The following is a 19785-nucleotide window of genomic DNA, read 5'->3' as shown; positions in this document are numbered from 1 at the left end:
GTAAACGTACAGACAAGACACCGTACGTACTCCCACCGGCTTGTGTGTTAGGACGTCGCCTTGGGTGTTGTCAAACAAAATCGTCTAAGGCCTACCGGAACGACGACGGAACAGAGCCGTGGGGCGTGGAGGACAATCCGGACCCCCCCAAGAATACAAACACCCCGAAGAAACCGACTAAAAATCGATGTCACCGCATACCGTGGCGGCCGCAGCACCACGGCCTGCCGGCCGTATAGACGGGTCGCCCTTGAGAAAGACTTACCTCGGTCTCGCCGAATATCCCGACGAACAGGCCCAGGGCACAGAATAACGTCGCCGAGCGCAACATTTCCATGAGTTCTTTTGCCACTAGAACGCGAAACCGAACCGACCAAGACGAACTCTCCTAAATTGAAGTTGAACTACGACTGCTCCACCTATCGAGATTCTCCACCTAATTCCGTTCGCATGCGCTCTGCGGTGAGTCATCGGACAGTGAGACGGGCCGACGTGTCAAACCGCCGGCCGGAAGTCAGCGCGCAAGCGAGCCTACTATAACGACTTTTTACAATTTTTTATGGCCTTTTTTTGCTGACGATTTGTTTATATTTCATTATAGTCTTTTTTGTATAATTTTTTAACACTACCTGATAAATATTTATTTCCGTCGGTTCCATAATTCAAATTGACACACACTATTATGTCCCTAACGGGAAATTTTAGGTGCTTTCCACTGAAGACTTTTTAATATATAAATAATTATCGATAGTTTTTCCTATAAATTCGATAGTTCTTCCAATAAAACGGCCAATGCACGTCATCAACATAGCTGAACGTATTGCCAAATTCAGTGCATAAAAACATAAAATCCCTTTTAATTAAACTGGGATTGCTTTTTTATTTTACCAATTAACATTACTCTAGTTAAAAAGAGACAGAATGAAGTATGAAGTCCAAATCAATCTGTACATTCAGACTTGTGTTGGTACTGGTCGACAACGTTGTTATATGTCAATACAAATATAATAAAACAACTCTAACCCACAAATTATTGTGGCTGTTAATTAACTGTATTTTAAGTCATTGAATAAATATGCATTAAATGTACTATAATGTTAAAATAAACTATATTTTATAACGTTTTTGTTGCTTGTGTATTTCTTATAGTATTTTGTTGTCAGAGTTAAAAAAAACGTTTATAACATTTTTAACGTTTATATCGTATATACCTGTTTACAGAAATGGTATCGAAAAGTTGGAAGATCGCAATAATCAGTGTATCACCCTTGAAGGGAATTATATTGAATAAAAAACTAATTTTGACAAAAAAATATGTTTTACTATGGTAGGACGGAGACTTTTCAATTGAGCTGTTACTATAAGTTAGAATAAATAATGTTTGATAACATTCTGTCATTACGTTATATGTCATTGATCCAAAAAAGTGTCAGGGAGAGTCATGTTTCGACCTGTCTTCTGATCATTCACCAATAATAGTAACAATTTCTTCAAAAATTATCATCAAAGATAAACCCCTTCTCTGTGCAATAATAGAACTAATTGGCCCTTATTTAGAGAAAACTTAGACCGAAACATCTCTCTAAACTTACCGCTAAAAACTGAAATGGATAAAGAAATAGCAGCAAAAAATCTTACAAAAAATATACAGGAGTCAGCATATTCCGCGACCCCCAACAGTGAAACATGTCCAAGAAAAAATACACATATTTCATTTACAATACAGAAAAAGATAGCAGAAAAAAGAAAGTTACGACGAAATTGGCAACAGCAAAGGACTGAAGAGAATAAAAGAAAATTTAATAGGGCCATAAAAGAGCTGAGAGATCTAATCCAAATTGAACAAAACCAAAGCATTCAAGAATACCTAGAAAACTTGACATCAACTGAGGCTACAGACTAATCGTTGTGGAAAGCAACAAAAAAGCTTAGGAGATCCCAGCAGCATAACCCACCTATTAAAACAAGCGAAAATAAATGGGCGAGAAGCAATAAAGAGAAGGCCGACATTTTCTCAAAACACTTAAAAAATATTTTTAAACCTTTCCAGTCTCAGCTACATAAAGATGACGAAAATAAAATTACTAGCTTTTGACGAATGACGAATCTATCATTTCAAAAAAGTTAAATAATAATAATGAGAGAAATTAATATTAAAAAAGCTCCTGGTTATGACTTAATTACTGGCAAAATTTTAAAAGAACTATCAGAAAAGGGTATAAAACTATTAACATTTATATTTAATGCTATGCTACGAATTAATTACTTCCCTAGTATCTGGAAAGTAGCTAAAATATTAATGATACTTAAATCAGAAAAAATACCAGAAGATGTGACCTCCTACCGACCTATAAGTTTATTACCAATAATCTCGAAAGTTTTCGAGAAATTGTACATAAAAAAGCTAAACTATATAATAGAAAAAAGAAAAATTATTCCAGAACATCAGTTTGGCTTTCGCAATAAGCATGGGACTATAGAACAAGTGCATAGACTTGTAAACAAAATAAACGCTGACTTAAATGCCAAAAGATATTGTTCGGTTGCTTTCCTAGACATATCTCAGGCTTTTGACAAAGTATGGCATACGGGTTTACAGGTTAAACTAAAGAAACTTCTCCCTCATCCGGACTATCAGTTACTAAAATCGTATCTCACTGACAGACATTTTATTATAAATCAAGGCGATGAAAATACCGAATTAAATCCCATATATTCAGAAGTTCCTCAGGGTAGTGTACTACCCTGAGTCCAGTTCTGTATCTTCGGTATACGGCTGATCTGCCCACCACAAAAATAACTACTGTGGCAACATATGCAGACGATACAGCAATCTTAGCATCCCATGAAGATCCAGTCACAGCATCAATAAACCTACAAACCCACCTGGAGCAAATACAATTATGGTTGAAGACATGGCGCATTAAAGCCAATGAATCAAAATCAACGCATATAACGTTTATCCTGCGTAGAAGAACATGTCCACCAGTGAATATGAATCATCGTCAACTCCCCCAAGCAGAGCATGTTAAATATCTTGGTATACATTTAGATCGACGCCTAACCTGGAAGGAGCACATACTCTCTAAACGGAAACAACTGGGACTAAAATTATATCAAATGTATTGGCTCATTGGGCGCAAATCCAAGTTATCATTAAATAACAAGGTATTGCTGTATGAGTCTATACTCAAGCCCATTTGGACATATGGAATTCAACTATGGGGTACCGCTAGCAAATCTAATATATCCATCATTCAACGGTTCCAAAATAAGGTATTGCGTGCCATTGTTGATGCTCCGTACTATATTTCAAATAAAGTGATACAACACGATATTCCTCTAGAACCTATAACGAGTGTAATTCAACGTGTTTGTGTGAAGTACTTCGAAAGAGTGTCAGTGTATTCCAATGTACTCGCTAATCAGCGAAATATGCGACGTGATAGTGAAGTGCGTAGACTAAAACGTTTAACACCACCTGATCTGATTACTGGACATATGTAGACTTTAGAATAAGCTTTAGAATAAGCCTGATTAATTAAGATAATATTTTATACAGAAGATTGCTTAATGAAGTGATTTTCTACATGCCATGTATATATAATATAGACAGAAGAAATACTTATTGCCAATAGGGCAGATTGTGGACTCACGAAGAGTAATAAAAAAAAAAGTTATATGTCAAAGACAGACTGACCTAAAACTTCAAGTTGATGAGACAATTTTGTCACGTTTCAACGTCATAAATTTAAATAATTTGAGTTGACTATATTATTGAATGAGCTGTTCTTCTAGTTGATTATTGAAAGCGATTATACCGACACTAGAAAGAAACACAAAATAATTTGTCGTTAATCGATGTCGACTGCAAACGAAAATGTGTCATCATTAGTCCGGTATCGGTGCAGAATCGGCTCCGGAAAAATTGATGAAACAGCTTAATGAACGCAGCGCTTTAATTGACCTAGTTGATCCTCCGGTGCATCGGAGACCGACCGCCGGCCGAAAGATTTACGATTCCACGTCCGACTCCAATTCCCAGCTTTAACCGGCGATTCCGAGACCGACCCTTAACCTTCGACAAACAATAACGAGGCGCTCGGCCCGCGCCCTGGTGGCGCTCCGGCGTCGCCGTCGTCGCCATCGTCGTCGATTTACACATGCATTATGTATTCGATAAAAATTCAAACCGGCGAAATAAAATTTTCACGGAAGGCGGCGAATGAGCATGTGCTCGCGAGTGACCTGAAACTTGTCGTGTCGCTTCATCTAAAAGGTTTTATGGGCGGCGGGGGTGCCGAGGGTGTCGAACACCCCGCTGTTGTTATCGAGCAGGGTTGACTTGTAACCGCGTTAGTTAGTTTTTTTTTTGTTGGAATCGATAAAGAACGCCAGACAAGAAATATTGCGTATTGAAGCTTTCTTCCTGAAGATAAAGTCCGTGAAGATTATGAGCCGTCGGCTGATTGTCAATAAACGCAGTTCCTTTCCACAAGACTACAATTAAGAGATTCAGGAATCTATCTCTTATATCTATAATTCATTCAATAAAAGAGTGAACTCACGTCATATAAATATATGACGTCAAAACGTCGTAATGTTATCGTACCAAATTTGAGTTTTAGTTTATCTTGACTTTGACATATAAGAATTGTGATCCAAATAAAATAATGTTACCAAGCTATCTCATTGACTGATAGCCATTACAGCAAATATAAAATAGCCGTCTGGAATGCTATGGACCCTAGAAGCATGCCAGGGAGCTTAAAATATTCTTATATTCCGAAATACAAGCTGTATTACACAAAACACCCAGATGATAAAGTACATGGAGGGAAATATATAATTATTCATGAAAACATAAAATACTGTGAAGGAGAGAAATTTAGCGAGGAATATTTGCAAGCCACCAGTGTACCATTAAAGAAGTACATGGGCCATTAACAATGAGTGCTGTATATTGTCCACTTAAACACAACAACTAGGCAGAAAAATACCATGGTTTTCTTAACAGGCTGGATAATAGATTCATTGCCGGAGGAGACTACAATGCAAAACATGTAATGTGAGGTTCTAGATTAAAAACAGCAAAAGGCAGAGAATTGATCCAAGCATTGAAGGCACATACCTTACAGCATATCTCCACTGGTGAGCGAACATATTGGCCGTCAGATAGAAATAACATTCTCGATACCATACACTTTTGTGTTACAACAAATATTGACACCAAAACGTGCAAATCATGAATCATGCTTCGATCTATCATCTGATCAGTTATTATATTATTATGTTATTATTATATTATATTATGTTATTATCCATTAGCTATTATACCAGTTATCATAACAGTGAACTAAAATATTCGCCACAACACAAAATCTTTGCATAATACCAAAACTAGAAAGAGAGAAAAATTAGACAGTTCAATACCTCTAAATTTACCTCTCGAAACAGAAAGAGATAAAGAGATAGAGATATAGCAAAAAATATAACAAAATCTATACAAGAGACCGCATGGCACGCAACACCTAATAGTGCAATATATCAAAACTTTAATTATATTTCATCTAAAATTAAACAAAAAAATTGACGAAAACTGTGATTTTGTGAGGCACTGGATGATTAGGATATTTTTAACACAATTTCCGCTGAGTGGCAATAATGAAACGATTATTTTGAATAAATATTGTCACTATTTCTACTCGCTCTTGTGACGTGTATTTATCCATAATAGAATTTGGACATCTATACAATACAATGGTTAAAACGAATATGAGCTAAATGTCACATTTTCTCTCTATTACTCTATGACAGAAATGCCGATCCTTTCTGGCAATGAAAATATGACTGATGAGAAAGACGGTAACACTTTGTACGGGAAAACATTACAAGATATATACATATTTATAAGCGTTAATATGATTAGATTGAAATCTAAAAAAATGCGTATTTTCTAACATTATCACAAATTACCTACGGATCAAGTATCCGTTTATTTTTCAAATATATTCGCATATTTTAAAATATCACATTTCGCATTTTTCTTACGATGTGAAATGTACGCTCTATCAATTTCCCGCCCGTTATTCTTCGAACGCAATGTTTTTAATATGGAAATATTCCCCAGCGGTACATCATACGTGCTGTCGTAACATACGCAGGATATGAAACCTTCACCCCCCAAGTTTAACTCAATGTAGTCGATATTGGATGTAGTCAACGCCAGTGGGCCATGTTCTGCAACAGGAAATCTTCTGGGTCTGAACATGCGCGTTTCCTGAAGGTTTAAAATATTAGTTGGCAGTTTCATTTAATATATATTTGACATATGTGATGGTTTAGAAAAACGGAACGATGACCTTTGGCCACTTTCCTTGTAATACCATATATTTCAATACTCTGGAACTTCTGTAGTGATTTTCACAAACCTCTAATGAGTAGAACTTATACTTAAATAAATAATAAGTTTTTAAAAATTTATTTATGATTAAAACTGATCTCCTAGACTTGGTGACTGGTGACAATTATTCTTACAATGTATACATTACAGTTTATCCAGCGACAATCTATGGTTCTGTTCCCACACCTTACACACCTTTATTCACGTACTATCATACAAGTTCCCAGGGTTTGGTTCCCTTCAGTTTAGGGAACAGAGTGTCAGTCGTGCAGTAGTTGAAGCGCCTCTGGGTTTTCATGAAGATCCAACCTGGCTTCGTATTTACCAGCGAACCTTTTAATTCCTTTCTTACCTGCAGGAAATTCCTGGCCACGATACCAAGGTGCCTCCACTGCGTTACGCAATACCCTGTTCTGAAATTTGAAATACTTGAATTTTCATTACATTACTATCCCGGATACACTCCCACATCTATATACCATATATTGCTATAATATATAGTCTATTCAAAGTTTTTTATACATACGTCATCAAGATATTTAATGTATTGCCTGCGACAATTTGTAAATTCGTTTTAGAATTAGAAAATATTTTCCTTCTCATTTTATTCTAGTTAAAAAGAGACATAATGCTGTCTCTAAGGCAAAATTCTTGAAAACAATAGTGATAAGAGGTTATAACTCTAACCTATAAACTATTGTGGCTGTATAATTAACTGTAGTTTTTAGATGTACTATAATGTTAAAATAAATTATATTTGATAACATTTTTGTTCAATTATTTTCAAAGCCAAACTGATCTAAAACTCAGAGTTGATGCGGCAACATTGCGACGTGTTGATGTCACAAATTTAAATGACGTATGTACACAATAGCTCTGAACAGACTATATATTGTTTTGATCACCTGGTTATAGATCAGTACTTTATTGTAAATTGGCATTTTGGATTTTCTTCCAAGGAGCTCTCATGCTCTATCTCTATCATGCTCGTTCCATTTTAATTTGACATCTAGTGTCATGTCTAAATATTTAGCACTATTTACATATGGCGCTATAGCACCATTCAACTTCAAAGACTGGTGGTTTGTTTAGTTTTTTCTTGGCAAAATTTACCTATATAAATATAAAATGTATTATCTAGACACTCTAGCTCCATCGGTGCCTCATAAAATGTCTAATTTTAATACGAAATTATTAAAATAATATAAATATAAGACCTATACCCATACAAACTGGTCAGTGCGACCAAAACAACTACGTCATTCGCAGATATAGAACGTTTTAGGCGTATTTTATATTACACTCTTAAAAATGTAATTTTTTTAAATTTATTGATTTATAAGGTAGTTTTTCAAAAATAGTCATCTAGCCTATCGTCAACTCCCCAGGTGGAAGATATCAAAATATTTTAGCCCATATTTACACCGACGCCTAACTTGGAAGCACCACAGTTATCCTAGTTAAAAACATATTTGGTCCCACGGAATCCAACTATGGGGTACTTTTAGTAAATCTAACATGGGTATTATTGAACGATTCCAAAACTAAGGGTTGGATGCACCCTAGTACGTTTCTACTTAAGTGAGATGGCGTGATATACCTTTAGAATTCATAACGAGTATAGCACAAAAAGTTTTAAGTATTTCGAAGTCAGTACATCCCAGAGTTGTTGGCGATTATATAAACGTGCTTAATGACTGTAATTAAGTTCGTTAACTAAAATATTTACTGCCATCAGATTTGATTAATGAACAGACATATACTTTAGAACAAGGCTTTATTAATAGAGAAACTTAATTGTTATTTCATATAAGAAAAACTCTCGAACGGTTTAAGTAAAGTAATGAATTCATTTACGAAACAAATAAATGTTTTTGAAGCCATTAGATAAACTTTAACTAATATATTTAACATATCACAAGATTTCATATATCAACATTGTCTAATTTCACTCACCAAAAGTATATTTAGTGTTACGTGCATTTAAGTAAAAAAAGCTTTTTTATCATCAATAATGCAATTATTATGATGATTTCTTCCACCATAAAAGAATTACTATTCGAATGGGTGTGTCAGAATGCCATGATAAAAGGTTGTGATTGCTTTATGAAATTTTCCGAAGTAAAAGATACGTCTATCTATCACAATTAAGATTCTATTTTATTTGTTTCTAACTCAGCGAACCAGAAAATGAATATTAATAGCGTCGAAAGATTAAAGACTGTTTAATATTTGTTTTATTGTTCGGTAGAGGTAGAAAAGCAACTGATATAATTCCAAAAAAACAGTTAGTTATTAGAAAAAATTAACAATCAATAATTAATATACGGTGACGCAGAACTTCCTCTTTTATCTTCAACAGTATATCCTCCAGAACTTGCGACGTATGGAATAGTAATTCAGAAGGATCACTTTGCATCTGCTACAAGCTAATATTGGTATGTTATGGCGAAAACATGTTAGATTCGATTTCAATTGATATAACAGGTCAATGAAAAAGTCCTCGGAATACCATAGTAAAACACTTTTCTTTCAAAATTAGTTTATTTTATTCAACATAATTTCCTTCAAGGGTGATACACTGATTATAGCGAACCTCCAGCTTTTTGGGGCAGATCTGGAGAATACGATGGCTGAGGAAGTAATTCGAAGCCCACTTGTGACACGATGCGTAGTCTTGGGGAAGCAGCATTTTCTTTTTCTCCAAATGCGACCGTTTTTCGGCTATTTCGTCCTTCAGACGGTCCAATAACGCTATGTAATAATCGCTGTTGAAGATCCTACATTTTTCAAGGTAGTCAATGAAAATTATTCCATGCGCATCCTAAAATACAGACGCCATAAACTTGCCAGCCAACTGTTGCATTTTCGCACACTTTGGGGCTGGTTCATCGTTTGCAGTCCACTCGGATGATTGTCGATTGGACTTCGAAGTGAAATTATAGAGCCATGTTTCATCCATCAATATCGACGCAAAAACTCGGGTTTATTACGCTTGATCATCTTTAAACACTGCTCCGAATCATCAACTCGTCGTTGTTTTTGCACAGAGCTTTCTCATAACCAAATCCTCGTGAATGATATGATGTACATGTTCAGTTGATATCTTTAGAGTGTCTGCTATTTAATTAAATTTCAATGTACGGTCATTCAAAATAATTTTGTGGATTTTTTAAGTGTTTTCGTCTGTAACAACCTCTTTTGGGCGTCCATTGCGTTCACCGTTTTCGGTACTCATTTCAGCACGTCCAAATTTAATACACCAATCCTTGATGGTTGATTTTCCTGGGGCAGTATCCGGAAACTCGGCATCAAGCCAAGTTCTTGCTTCAACTGTATTTTTTTCCTTCAAAAAGCAATATATTATCAACACATGAAATTCCTTTTTATCTATTTTTTTTACAATAACAAAAGTTGTTTCAGTCAAAATGCGATAATTCAGAAACTAATGATTTGACAACTGTCAAATTTATACACGCATCTTTTGAGATTTATGACTAACTTAAAAAATATGGATTTAATTCTAGTAGTGCCATCTATGTGTCGGGCCGGGAACTTTTCAATTGACCTGTCACTTACACAGGAATACGGTTATAAATATTTCGTTTCAGTGTCAATATGGATAACTAGCCTGGTCTAACACATTACTTTTTGCACTAATAATTATTCATAATTCACATTTACAATATTAACAATAGTTACTTCATCAATTGTTTAAAGATATTTGAGAGCTTAAGACCTGAAGTTAATTTTAATAATTTTGGTAATTCGTTGTCTCAGAATTTTTTGGTCCTCTAGATCATTCATTCAATATCACCTTCCTAGGAACTAAAACCGACAATTGATAGGACGAATGACGATGATATGACGGCGAAGCCTCAAAAAAAAGTGTGGAAGGGAAGCTTCGACAGCAGATTTCTTCATATAAAGGCAGTATTCTAGACCAGAGGCGTAAATTTTAGGAATTTTTTGAAGTGAAATATAAAAAATTATATTTATTATACCTTTTTTTATAGATACGTATCAATGTTTAAAGAATACATATTAGAAAAAAAATAAAATTTAAGAAAATACAGGTTAATGAAGTAAAGTGGATAAAAAAAATGTCGCGCCCTCGTTGACATGATTGCAACATTGTAATCTAAAACGAAAATCAGAAGTAAATTCTCAACTCAGAGAAACTCTGCTATCATACAATTAATTAAATAAAATTAAATAATTTAGTTTAATTAAAATTAATTTCGATTGTTGGAAAACACGAGAGTTTTACCATTTTTTTGACATTTCATTATATTGATATATGTTAGAGTTTTACTTTATACGAGAGAAGGATGTACGGAGAAGGTTCATATCAAATTTCAAGTAAATTGGTTTAATAAAACCTCAGATAACATTTCAACCATATCGAAAAAAATAGTTTCGAGAAAAACGCGATTCACGTTTAATTTTTAGATGAGTGTTACTGAAGCAGCTATATCTCCGAAAAAAAATAATTTTTGAGAAATCGCCTTAAGAGTATACCCTTATAGGGTCGAGCTTTGAAAATATGACTGAAATTGTTTTTAAACAAGTAATAAATGTCAAAAAAATTCAATTTTAAAGGATCCAGATTAATGTTTTTGGGTAATATTTTTTGTATTGTATTACTTATGTCTATATTATATATAAGTGGCATGTAGAAAATTACTTCATTAAGCAATCTTCTGTATAAAATATTATCTTAATTAATTATTATTAGTCTAAAGCTTATTCTAAAGTCTACATATGTTCAGTAATCAGATCAGGTGGTGTTAAACGTTTTAGTCTACGCACTTCACTATCACGTCGCATATTTAGCTGATTAGCGAGTACATTGGGATGCACTGACACTCTTTCGAAGTACTTCACACAAACACGTTGAATTACACTAGTTATAGTTTCTAGAGGAATACCGCGTAGTATCACTTTATTTGAAACATAGTACGGAGCATCAACAATGGCACGCAACACCTTATTTTGGGACCATTGAATGATGGATATATTTGATTTGTTAGCGGTACCCCATAGTTGGATTCCATATGACCAAATGGGTTTGAGTATAGACTCATACAGCAATACCTTGTCATCTAATGATAACTTGTATTTGCGCCCGATGAGCCAATATATTTTATACAATTGAAGTCCAAGTTGTTTCCGTTTAGAGAGTATGTGCTTCTTACAGGTTAGGCGTCGATGTAAGTGCATACCAAGATATTTAACATGCTCTGCTTGGGGAGTTGACGATGATTGATATTCACTGGTGGAGTATTGTTACTGAACTACAATTTGTTTTTACAACAGCATATCTAGGGGGGCCTATCAGTCATATCTTAGTATCTACTGTAATAATGTTTGTGTATTAACACATGCTGTTTTTTTACAATGGTTTTATTCTTTTCAGTCTATGTCCTCTTCTGGTGTTATCCAAGAGTTGTATTACTTTGATATTGACATGGGAATAGAGTCTGCCCTTATGTATCTTTGATTTCCTGAGTAACAGTTGGTACCTGAAAGTCTCGATATAAGTAGTGAGTCTTGTAGTATCTTTGTGCAAATACAATACTTCTCATGACTTTCTTCTGAAAAATTTGTATCGTTCCTTTTCACGGAACATGTCCATAATTGAATTCCGTATGTATAATAACATACTGAAATAATACTGAAAATTATGATTTTCGTCCAATTAGCAAGTACATTTTCCTATATTTCAATTCCAGTTCATTTCCGTTCTTCTTTATATGTTCCTTCCAGCGAAATTTTACATCATGATTCATTACGAGTAATAATAATTCAACAATACTGAAAGGAAAACTATTATATTATCTTGAAAAGTATCAATACCATGGATGTTAGGAGTTAGGTTAGGTTATTTAGCAGTTAATTAATTTTATATATCGCATGATGGTCAATAAATATCAGCGATTAAGATGTACGTAAGCCGGTTATAATATAAAAAAGAGATTTTCATTTGTCAATTCAACAACACTTAAACATATAAAGAGAGAAAACAAGAAGTATATGACAATGTATCACCTTTAAGACAAACATGAGAACCACATAAAAATTACATTAACATGATATGGAACTTTATTTTATTAACAATGTTACGAAACGATCGTATTGATACTACTGACACCTGACCCTGCAATAAAACTGTCGCAATCGCTATTAGATTAAAAGAACAAATCCACTTTACTATCTAGTAAACTTTAGTGTTAGTGATTACTAGAAGTAAAACCCTATATGCCATAACAGTGAAAAATTATTCCACAATATTGTGTATCTTTTCTTTATTTAAAACCAAATTAAATATATATATATATATTGTAAAATATTTCTTTTAAAAAATGTTTATTTAATAGGTATATTTATTTTGGATCAGAATTTTCCAAGAATTGGAAGGTTTTTATGTTCAATATTAAAATTTTTTGCCTTTTTTTAAATTCGGAACAATACAAAGGTGAGAAATATAATAAATATAATAAATTACTACGCCTTCTGAGTATGATCAATTTGGCTTGAGTAAACAACATGAACAGAGCCTGCGACAACACATCATTGTTGAGGTTCTACAGCTTCCAGATAATCACGGTTTAGTCAGGACATTAAAGAGAGTAAAACCATCTGGTCTAGTTCAGTAGAATTACAAGTAAAATTCAATGCACATTAAAAACAGTGAAATAGATGTTAAACCAAAAGCATCTATCGTAGAATAAGTATTTTGTAATTAAGTAGTAAAATCGTAGCAAATTAGGCTAAAAACTAATAGATTATTAGTATTAATTTACTAGATTGCTATACATGATACATAGACAATAGGAAATAATAAATAAATAACATTTCAATTGAAAATCCCCGGCCTGACACATAGATAGCGCTACTAGAATTAGATCCATATGTGTTTTAGTTAGTCCTAACCCTCAAAAGATGCGTGTATAAATTTGACAGCTGTCGAATCATTAGTTTGTGAATTACAGCATTTTGAGTGAAAAAACTATTGTTATTGTGAAAAAAATGAATAAAAAGGAATTTTGCGTGTTGATAAAATATTGCTTTTTGAAAGAAAAAATACAGTTGAAGCAAAAAATTAGCTTGATGCCGATAAAATGAATTTGAATGACCGTAAACTGAAATTGAATGAAATAGCAGACTATCCAAAGATATCAACTGAACGTGTACATCATATCATTCACGAATATTTGGGTATGAGAAAGCTCTGTGCAAAGTGGGTGCCGCATGAGCTCACTTTTGACCAAAAACAACGACAAGTTAATGATTCGGAGCAGTGCTTGAAGATGATCAAGCCTAATAAACCCGAATTCTTGCGTCGATATGCGACTATGGATGACACATGGCTGCATCATTTCACTCTGAGGTCCAATGGACAGTCATCCGAGTGGACTGCATACGATGAACCCGCTCCAAAGCGTGGGAAAAGGCAACAGTCGGCTGGCGAGGTTCTGGCGTCTGTGTTTTGGGATGTGCATGGATTAATTTTCATTGACTACCTTGAAAAAAGAAGGACCATCAGCAGCGACTATTACATAGCGTTATTAGACCGTCTGATAGCCGAAAAACGGCCGCATTAGAAGAAAAAGAAAGTGCTGCTTCTCCAAGACAATACACGATTGCAAAAATGGCAATGAATTGAGCTTCGAATTGCTCCCTCATCCACGGTATTCTTCAGATCTGGCCCCCAGCGACTACTTCCTGTTCTCAGATCTCAAAAGAATGCTCGCTGGGAAGAAGCGTTCGTCGAATGAAGAGAAATGTCATCGAAAAGTTGGAGAGTCGCGAAAATCTTAAAATCACCCTTGAAGGGAATTATGTGGAATAAAAAAAACTAATTTTGCTAAAAAATATGTTTTCATCTGTTACAACAAGATATAATAAAAACAAAATATTATCAAAAAAATCGATTTTTGATCAAGACCAAGGGGTTGATAGTAGAAATGTTCCTTCTATCGATTATAGGTGGGATTTGAACTATGAACCCTAGGAGAAGCATCAACACTAGTGCTCCGATTTCGCAATCCTCCCCCTTCCCTCATATATTATTCAAGCGCAATAAGTAACGGGATAAAAACGAAAGTGGGCGAGAAAATGTTGGACCCTTTACACAACTCTATCGCCCAAACTGATAACTGACGGCGGGAGGACTACATTTCCTATTCGCCGATAATTTAATGAAATTCTATTAGATAATGTGGCGAGACCACAACGGATACGTTTTCAATATATTTTGTGTTCAATTGATATATTTAATGACGAACTTTTAATTTATTCATGGCGCATATGCAGATATAAAGTAAATTGCCCTACTTTTGTCATAAATATTAAAAATTATCTGAGTTTTATGAGGGATCTTGTACGTGAAAAGCAAACAAAGAGCTTTAAATGTCGTTGGGTCAGTAAATACACTTGGTTTGTTGGTGCCGAAACAGTATTTCAACTGTAATTAAAATGTGCCTTGGATAATTAAAAAATACTATAAGTTATATATATATATATATATATATATATATATATATATATATATATATATATATATATATATATATATATATATATATATATATATATATCAAATCTATATATATATATATATATATATCAAACAATATAATCTTGGATTAGTAGAATTGTAGTAGATCACTTCAGTAAGTGGTAGAGTAAGTAATTAGAGTATGAGTAAGAATAAAGTTGGCGAATACATTGGGAACCAGCAAGAATCTTTCAGTTCGAATCATACTCGTTATGGGTTCTAGTCAGATTTGCTAGTAGTACCCCACAGTTCAATACAATAGTTTCGAATAGGCAGAAGTATTGACTTATACAGAAAAACCTTGTTATCTTATGACAATTTAGATTTACACCATATCAGACAATACATTTGGTTTAGTTTAAGCCCAAGCTTAAAGCTTAGTTTAAACTTTAGCATTTGTTCCCAGATATTTAACGTTGTCTGCTTGCCGAAAAAATTCAATTATTCATATATACATTTACAGTTTTGGGACCTGACTATCAAGAAACGTATATTTTAAAACTGCCTCAATGGTTAACGAGTAAGATGGATTTTATCTTTGAAAAAATCCGAGTTTTTAAGTAAATTGATATGTTTTGTGTTTTAAACTCTTTACTATTTTTAACCGACTTCAATAAACGAGGAGGTTTTAGTTTCAGTTATATATATATATATATATATATATATATATATATATATATATATACATATTTTTTAATATATGTTGGCAAAATTATTTTTTATTCGAAAAAGTGGACTTCCGAGATAGTGCCATAGGAACTAAGTCTGGATTTGATGAGGGAAGGGCGAAATTTGTGGGAAACTCTCAAATTTCAAAGGCACGTACAAAATGTTCATATCTAATGATAATTTGTTTATCTAAAATTATCAGATATTTGTGTATAATGTTATTGCTGAACTGATGTGGCAAAAAATGGGAAGTTGTTTAGTGAATGACTTTTACTCTTGTTTTTTTAAAGCATAAACCATATAATACGGGACGTCGTAGAAACCCTCTAGTCAACTGTTTCTATGGTGTAACGGTTAAAATCTTAAGCTTCTTCGCGCTTCCCAACGCGGGCAGCAACTTCTTTTGTTCTAGTTTGGTTGAAAAATTTGTCAAATCACCTAGACCCCGGGGCATGAAGCGTTCCTTATTTTTAATCATTATTTCTTTATTTCTGTTTTTCCTTATCGGAAAAAAAATCGATGCCGAGTCCAAACAATACAAAAATAATAATAACATTTTGTGACATATAGACAAAATTAATTATTAACAAAATCAATCTAATTTGTTTCTCAAAAATATTATTGCCAGTAGATAAATACGTTTAAGTAGATATGAAGCTAAATTGTATTTATATAGTATAATATAAAATACCTGTAGTAGATGGATTAAATAAGGTTTCTGATGATTTTTATTTAATTAGTTTGATTATTTTTTAATTTTTAGTGAATTCCTTATTTATTTTTTGAATTCGGTTCAATTTTTTTGTTAAAAATATTTTATATAATTGATGCAGTTGGTAGGATTCCGAAGAAATCATAAGGATGTTTTGACTTTATTCAATTAAGCAGAATCCAATTGATTATCAAAAAAAAGAAGACAAGTTGACGTTGGATTGACAATCGTTCCGTAGTTTAAGAGTTCGGGCAAAATTATCGTAGCTGAAGATGTAAGGTCACCAAGGTACTTAAAGATTCCTAGCCATAACTATTCCAAGTAAGAAACATAGAAGCTTTGAAAAACATTCCTAGTTCCCGGCACATGTATCACATGCGGACTGAAGTTGCTGTGAATTAACATACTTTAATGGAATTTGGGCAGAAGCTTGCATTTTTGGGGTGAATGACCATCAAAGCGGACTGTACCATCATTGTGAATTTGATATTTGGTTGCACTTTATTTAAATAATCGCAGAATCCAACTAAAGTATTTTCTACATATCTAAGTAATAGAGTTTAAGAGGTTAGTGGCTTGCTGGATTTATTGTTTTTACTTCCAGAGTTTCCATAAATATGTTTACTATTACAGGGGATAGCGGTGAACCCATTACTCTTTCCATTTATTTGTATCGTTTATCCTTCAGTACAAAATAGGTATAATTGAAACAATGTTTGTTAAATTGATTGTCTCCTCCGATATATTGTATTTTTTTATGTTGTTTATCTCCTCCTCCTCTGTAGAGTTACGTTGGTGAAGAGTGATTCCACGTTAAAGCTACTAGTTACTAACAGATATTCTGGTGGCACAATGATATTTTATTTGAGCTTGATGAAGTGGCTTGACTTCCTGACAAACAAAGCCGTTTCTTCGGCATAGGGTTGTAGCTGTTTTTGCTAGTAATCCAATGGAGCTTATAATAAATGGTTTCAATGGGATGCCCTCTCTATATATCTTTGGGAAACCGTACAGCTTTAGCCACTTGGACAATTGTTCTCTAGGAATAAGTTGTATCTGTCGTTCCCTATTGATGGAATTTGCTTTAATTTTGGACTTTGTAATTTTTCCCAGATATGTATTTGAGTTGGTTAAGATAATCTGGAGTGGCAAAATGACCCACATTTTGAAGGGTTTCCATTTTATTTTCGTAGTATTCACTGTTCATTACTACAACAGAATTGTCTTATATCATTTGCTAAAGTTTAGTACTATGTCAATCTTAACGCTTATTCAAATAGCTTGTTATGATAATATTCTTTGAAGCTGATCTTTATGATGTTTATATGTCAACAAAGGTACAACCCAAATAGTAGTGCTGAATTTGGGATAACTATTGGAACGTGCCATCGAATTGGAGACCGAAGTATGATACACTCTGGAGCCAGGGCCTTAGGGACCTTCTAAATTTAGAGGTGTATACGCGAAACTTCTTGCGATGGAACAGAATAGCCCCAGTTTTGATCAAGTTAGTCTCCGGTCGCCAGAATTTATACCATGCAATAGCCTGATTAAGTTGCATTTGGAGTCTGTTGGGGATGGAGTCGGAACTGTAACCGGTGAAGAAAGCTGTATCGTCTGCGTAAAATGCACCTTTCGGGACTACATTGCCGAGCACGCAAGAAGGCTTAATTCACCGAAAATAGACAAAGTGGCTATTATCAGAGAAAATTTTCAAGAATGATGTTTTTATTAATCTATTAGGACATCAATAATCTGTCCGTGAGCAATAAGTATTATTGTATGATTTCAGTTATATAATATAACTATCTTGACATGTAGTAGATCACTTCAGTAAGTGATCTACTATACAATTTCTAATCTAAATCTTATTCTAGATACTATTTTAACTTATTTTAAAGTCTATCCCAACTTATTCTATAAACTGTTCTAGCTTATTTATTTTAGAGATTATTAAATCTTAACAATCATTAAAACTCACTCTATGTGTCTATTAATCAGTTCGTATGGTAGTTTGCGTTTGAGCCTATGCACTACACTGTCAGTATGCACATTTAACTCTTTGGCGAGTGTATTGGGATTCACTAATAGTCTTTCAAAGTACTTCGCACTAACACTTCGAATCACACTCATTATGGGTTCTAAGGGGATATCGCTCTGAATCAGTTTGTTGGACAAGTAATATGGGGCATCGACGATGCCACGCAATACTTTATTCTGGAACCGCCGGAGGATATCTATGTTAGATTTGCTTGTAGTACCCCACAGTTCAATATCATTGGTCCAAATGGGCCTAAATATTGACTTATACAGCAAAATATTGTTATATAATGATAATTTAGATTTACGCCCTATTGGCTTATACATTTGGTTTAGTTTAAGCCCAAATTGTTTGCGTTTTGTCAATATATGTTTTTTCCATGTCAAACGTCGATCAAAATTCATTCTCAGATAGTTAACGTTGTCTGCTTGTGGAAGTTCATGATTGCTCAGTTTTACTGATGGACATGTTCTTCTGCAAAGGGTGAATGTCACATGGGTACATTTTGTCTCATTTTCTTTGGTACGCTACGTTTTCAACTACAATTCGATTTTCTTAAGATGAAGTTGGAGGTTTCTTATGGCTAATATTGGATGATAGTGATGATAAATAGTGTTTCTTGAGGTCGATAGGTCAACTGTATACAAATAAATATAACAATGGGCTAAGAACACTCCCCTGTGTAACACCCGAATATATTGGGTGTAGGTCAGTGTATTCGTCAGCCTGTTATAAAACCTGACAATAAAATGTCTGTTGGTAAGGTATGATTTCAGCAGTTGAAAGTGCGAATGGGGCAAAAGCCTTTTCAATTTAACATGAAGTCCAGAATGCCATACCTTGTTGAAGGCCTGAGAAATATCGAGAAAAGCAGCGGTGCAATATTTTTTATCGTTAACTAATCTATGTATTTGTTCTGTTGTTCCGTGTTTATTACGAAAGCCAAATTGATGATCTGGAATAATAATTCTGCGTTTATTTTGAGTCTCTTAATGTAAAGTTTTTCGAAAAGTTTTGAGATCACAGATAACTATAGGACGAAGATAGATGTAAGTGAAACGAAGTTCACCGGATCATCTAGTCATAAATATTTTTTATATTTACCATTTAGAAATGTTTATTCGCATTTCTATACCTTTTTAAACTTGTCCACTTTCAAGTAAAATTTCATGCAAACTAAATCCAGCTTTCTACTCACTTAAAATAAAGGACGCTTTTAACAGATAAAATACAACTGTTTAGATGTAAATTAATCTCGAGTACTAATGGAAAAACTTTTTTCCAGTCGAATAAAAGGACGCCGACATCACGACGGAAGACAAACGGGATCGCGGATGAAATTTTGAAACGTCCACTCATTGCCGCCGAGTAGCAATAGGCAGCAGGAATCAGTTAGC

General features: G+C 33.9%; 1 protein-coding gene across 1 annotated transcript in view; it reads right to left on the bottom strand.

The window, feature by feature from the left end:
• LOC143204904 (amyloid-beta-like protein) overlaps positions 1-424 on the bottom strand; it is a 299874-nt gene extending 299450 nt beyond the window's left edge. The window contains exon 1 of the mRNA XM_076417850.1: positions 266-424. Coding sequence (XP_076273965.1) covers positions 266-337 — 72 coding nt within the window. The 5' untranslated portion in view covers positions 338-424. The remainder of the gene's footprint in view (positions 1-265) is intronic.
• Between the last annotated feature and the right edge of the window lie 19361 nt (positions 425-19785).

This window comes from Rhynchophorus ferrugineus, unplaced genomic scaffold (assembly GCF_030347505.1).
Source record: "Rhynchophorus ferrugineus isolate W39M unplaced genomic scaffold, kcgeb_rfMv2 rfM11, whole genome shotgun sequence".
NCBI classification, from domain to species: Eukaryota; Metazoa; Arthropoda; class Insecta; order Coleoptera; family Curculionidae; genus Rhynchophorus; species Rhynchophorus ferrugineus.
Note: the sequence above shows the minus strand (reverse complement) of the source record. Positions and strands in the feature narration are given on the sequence as shown.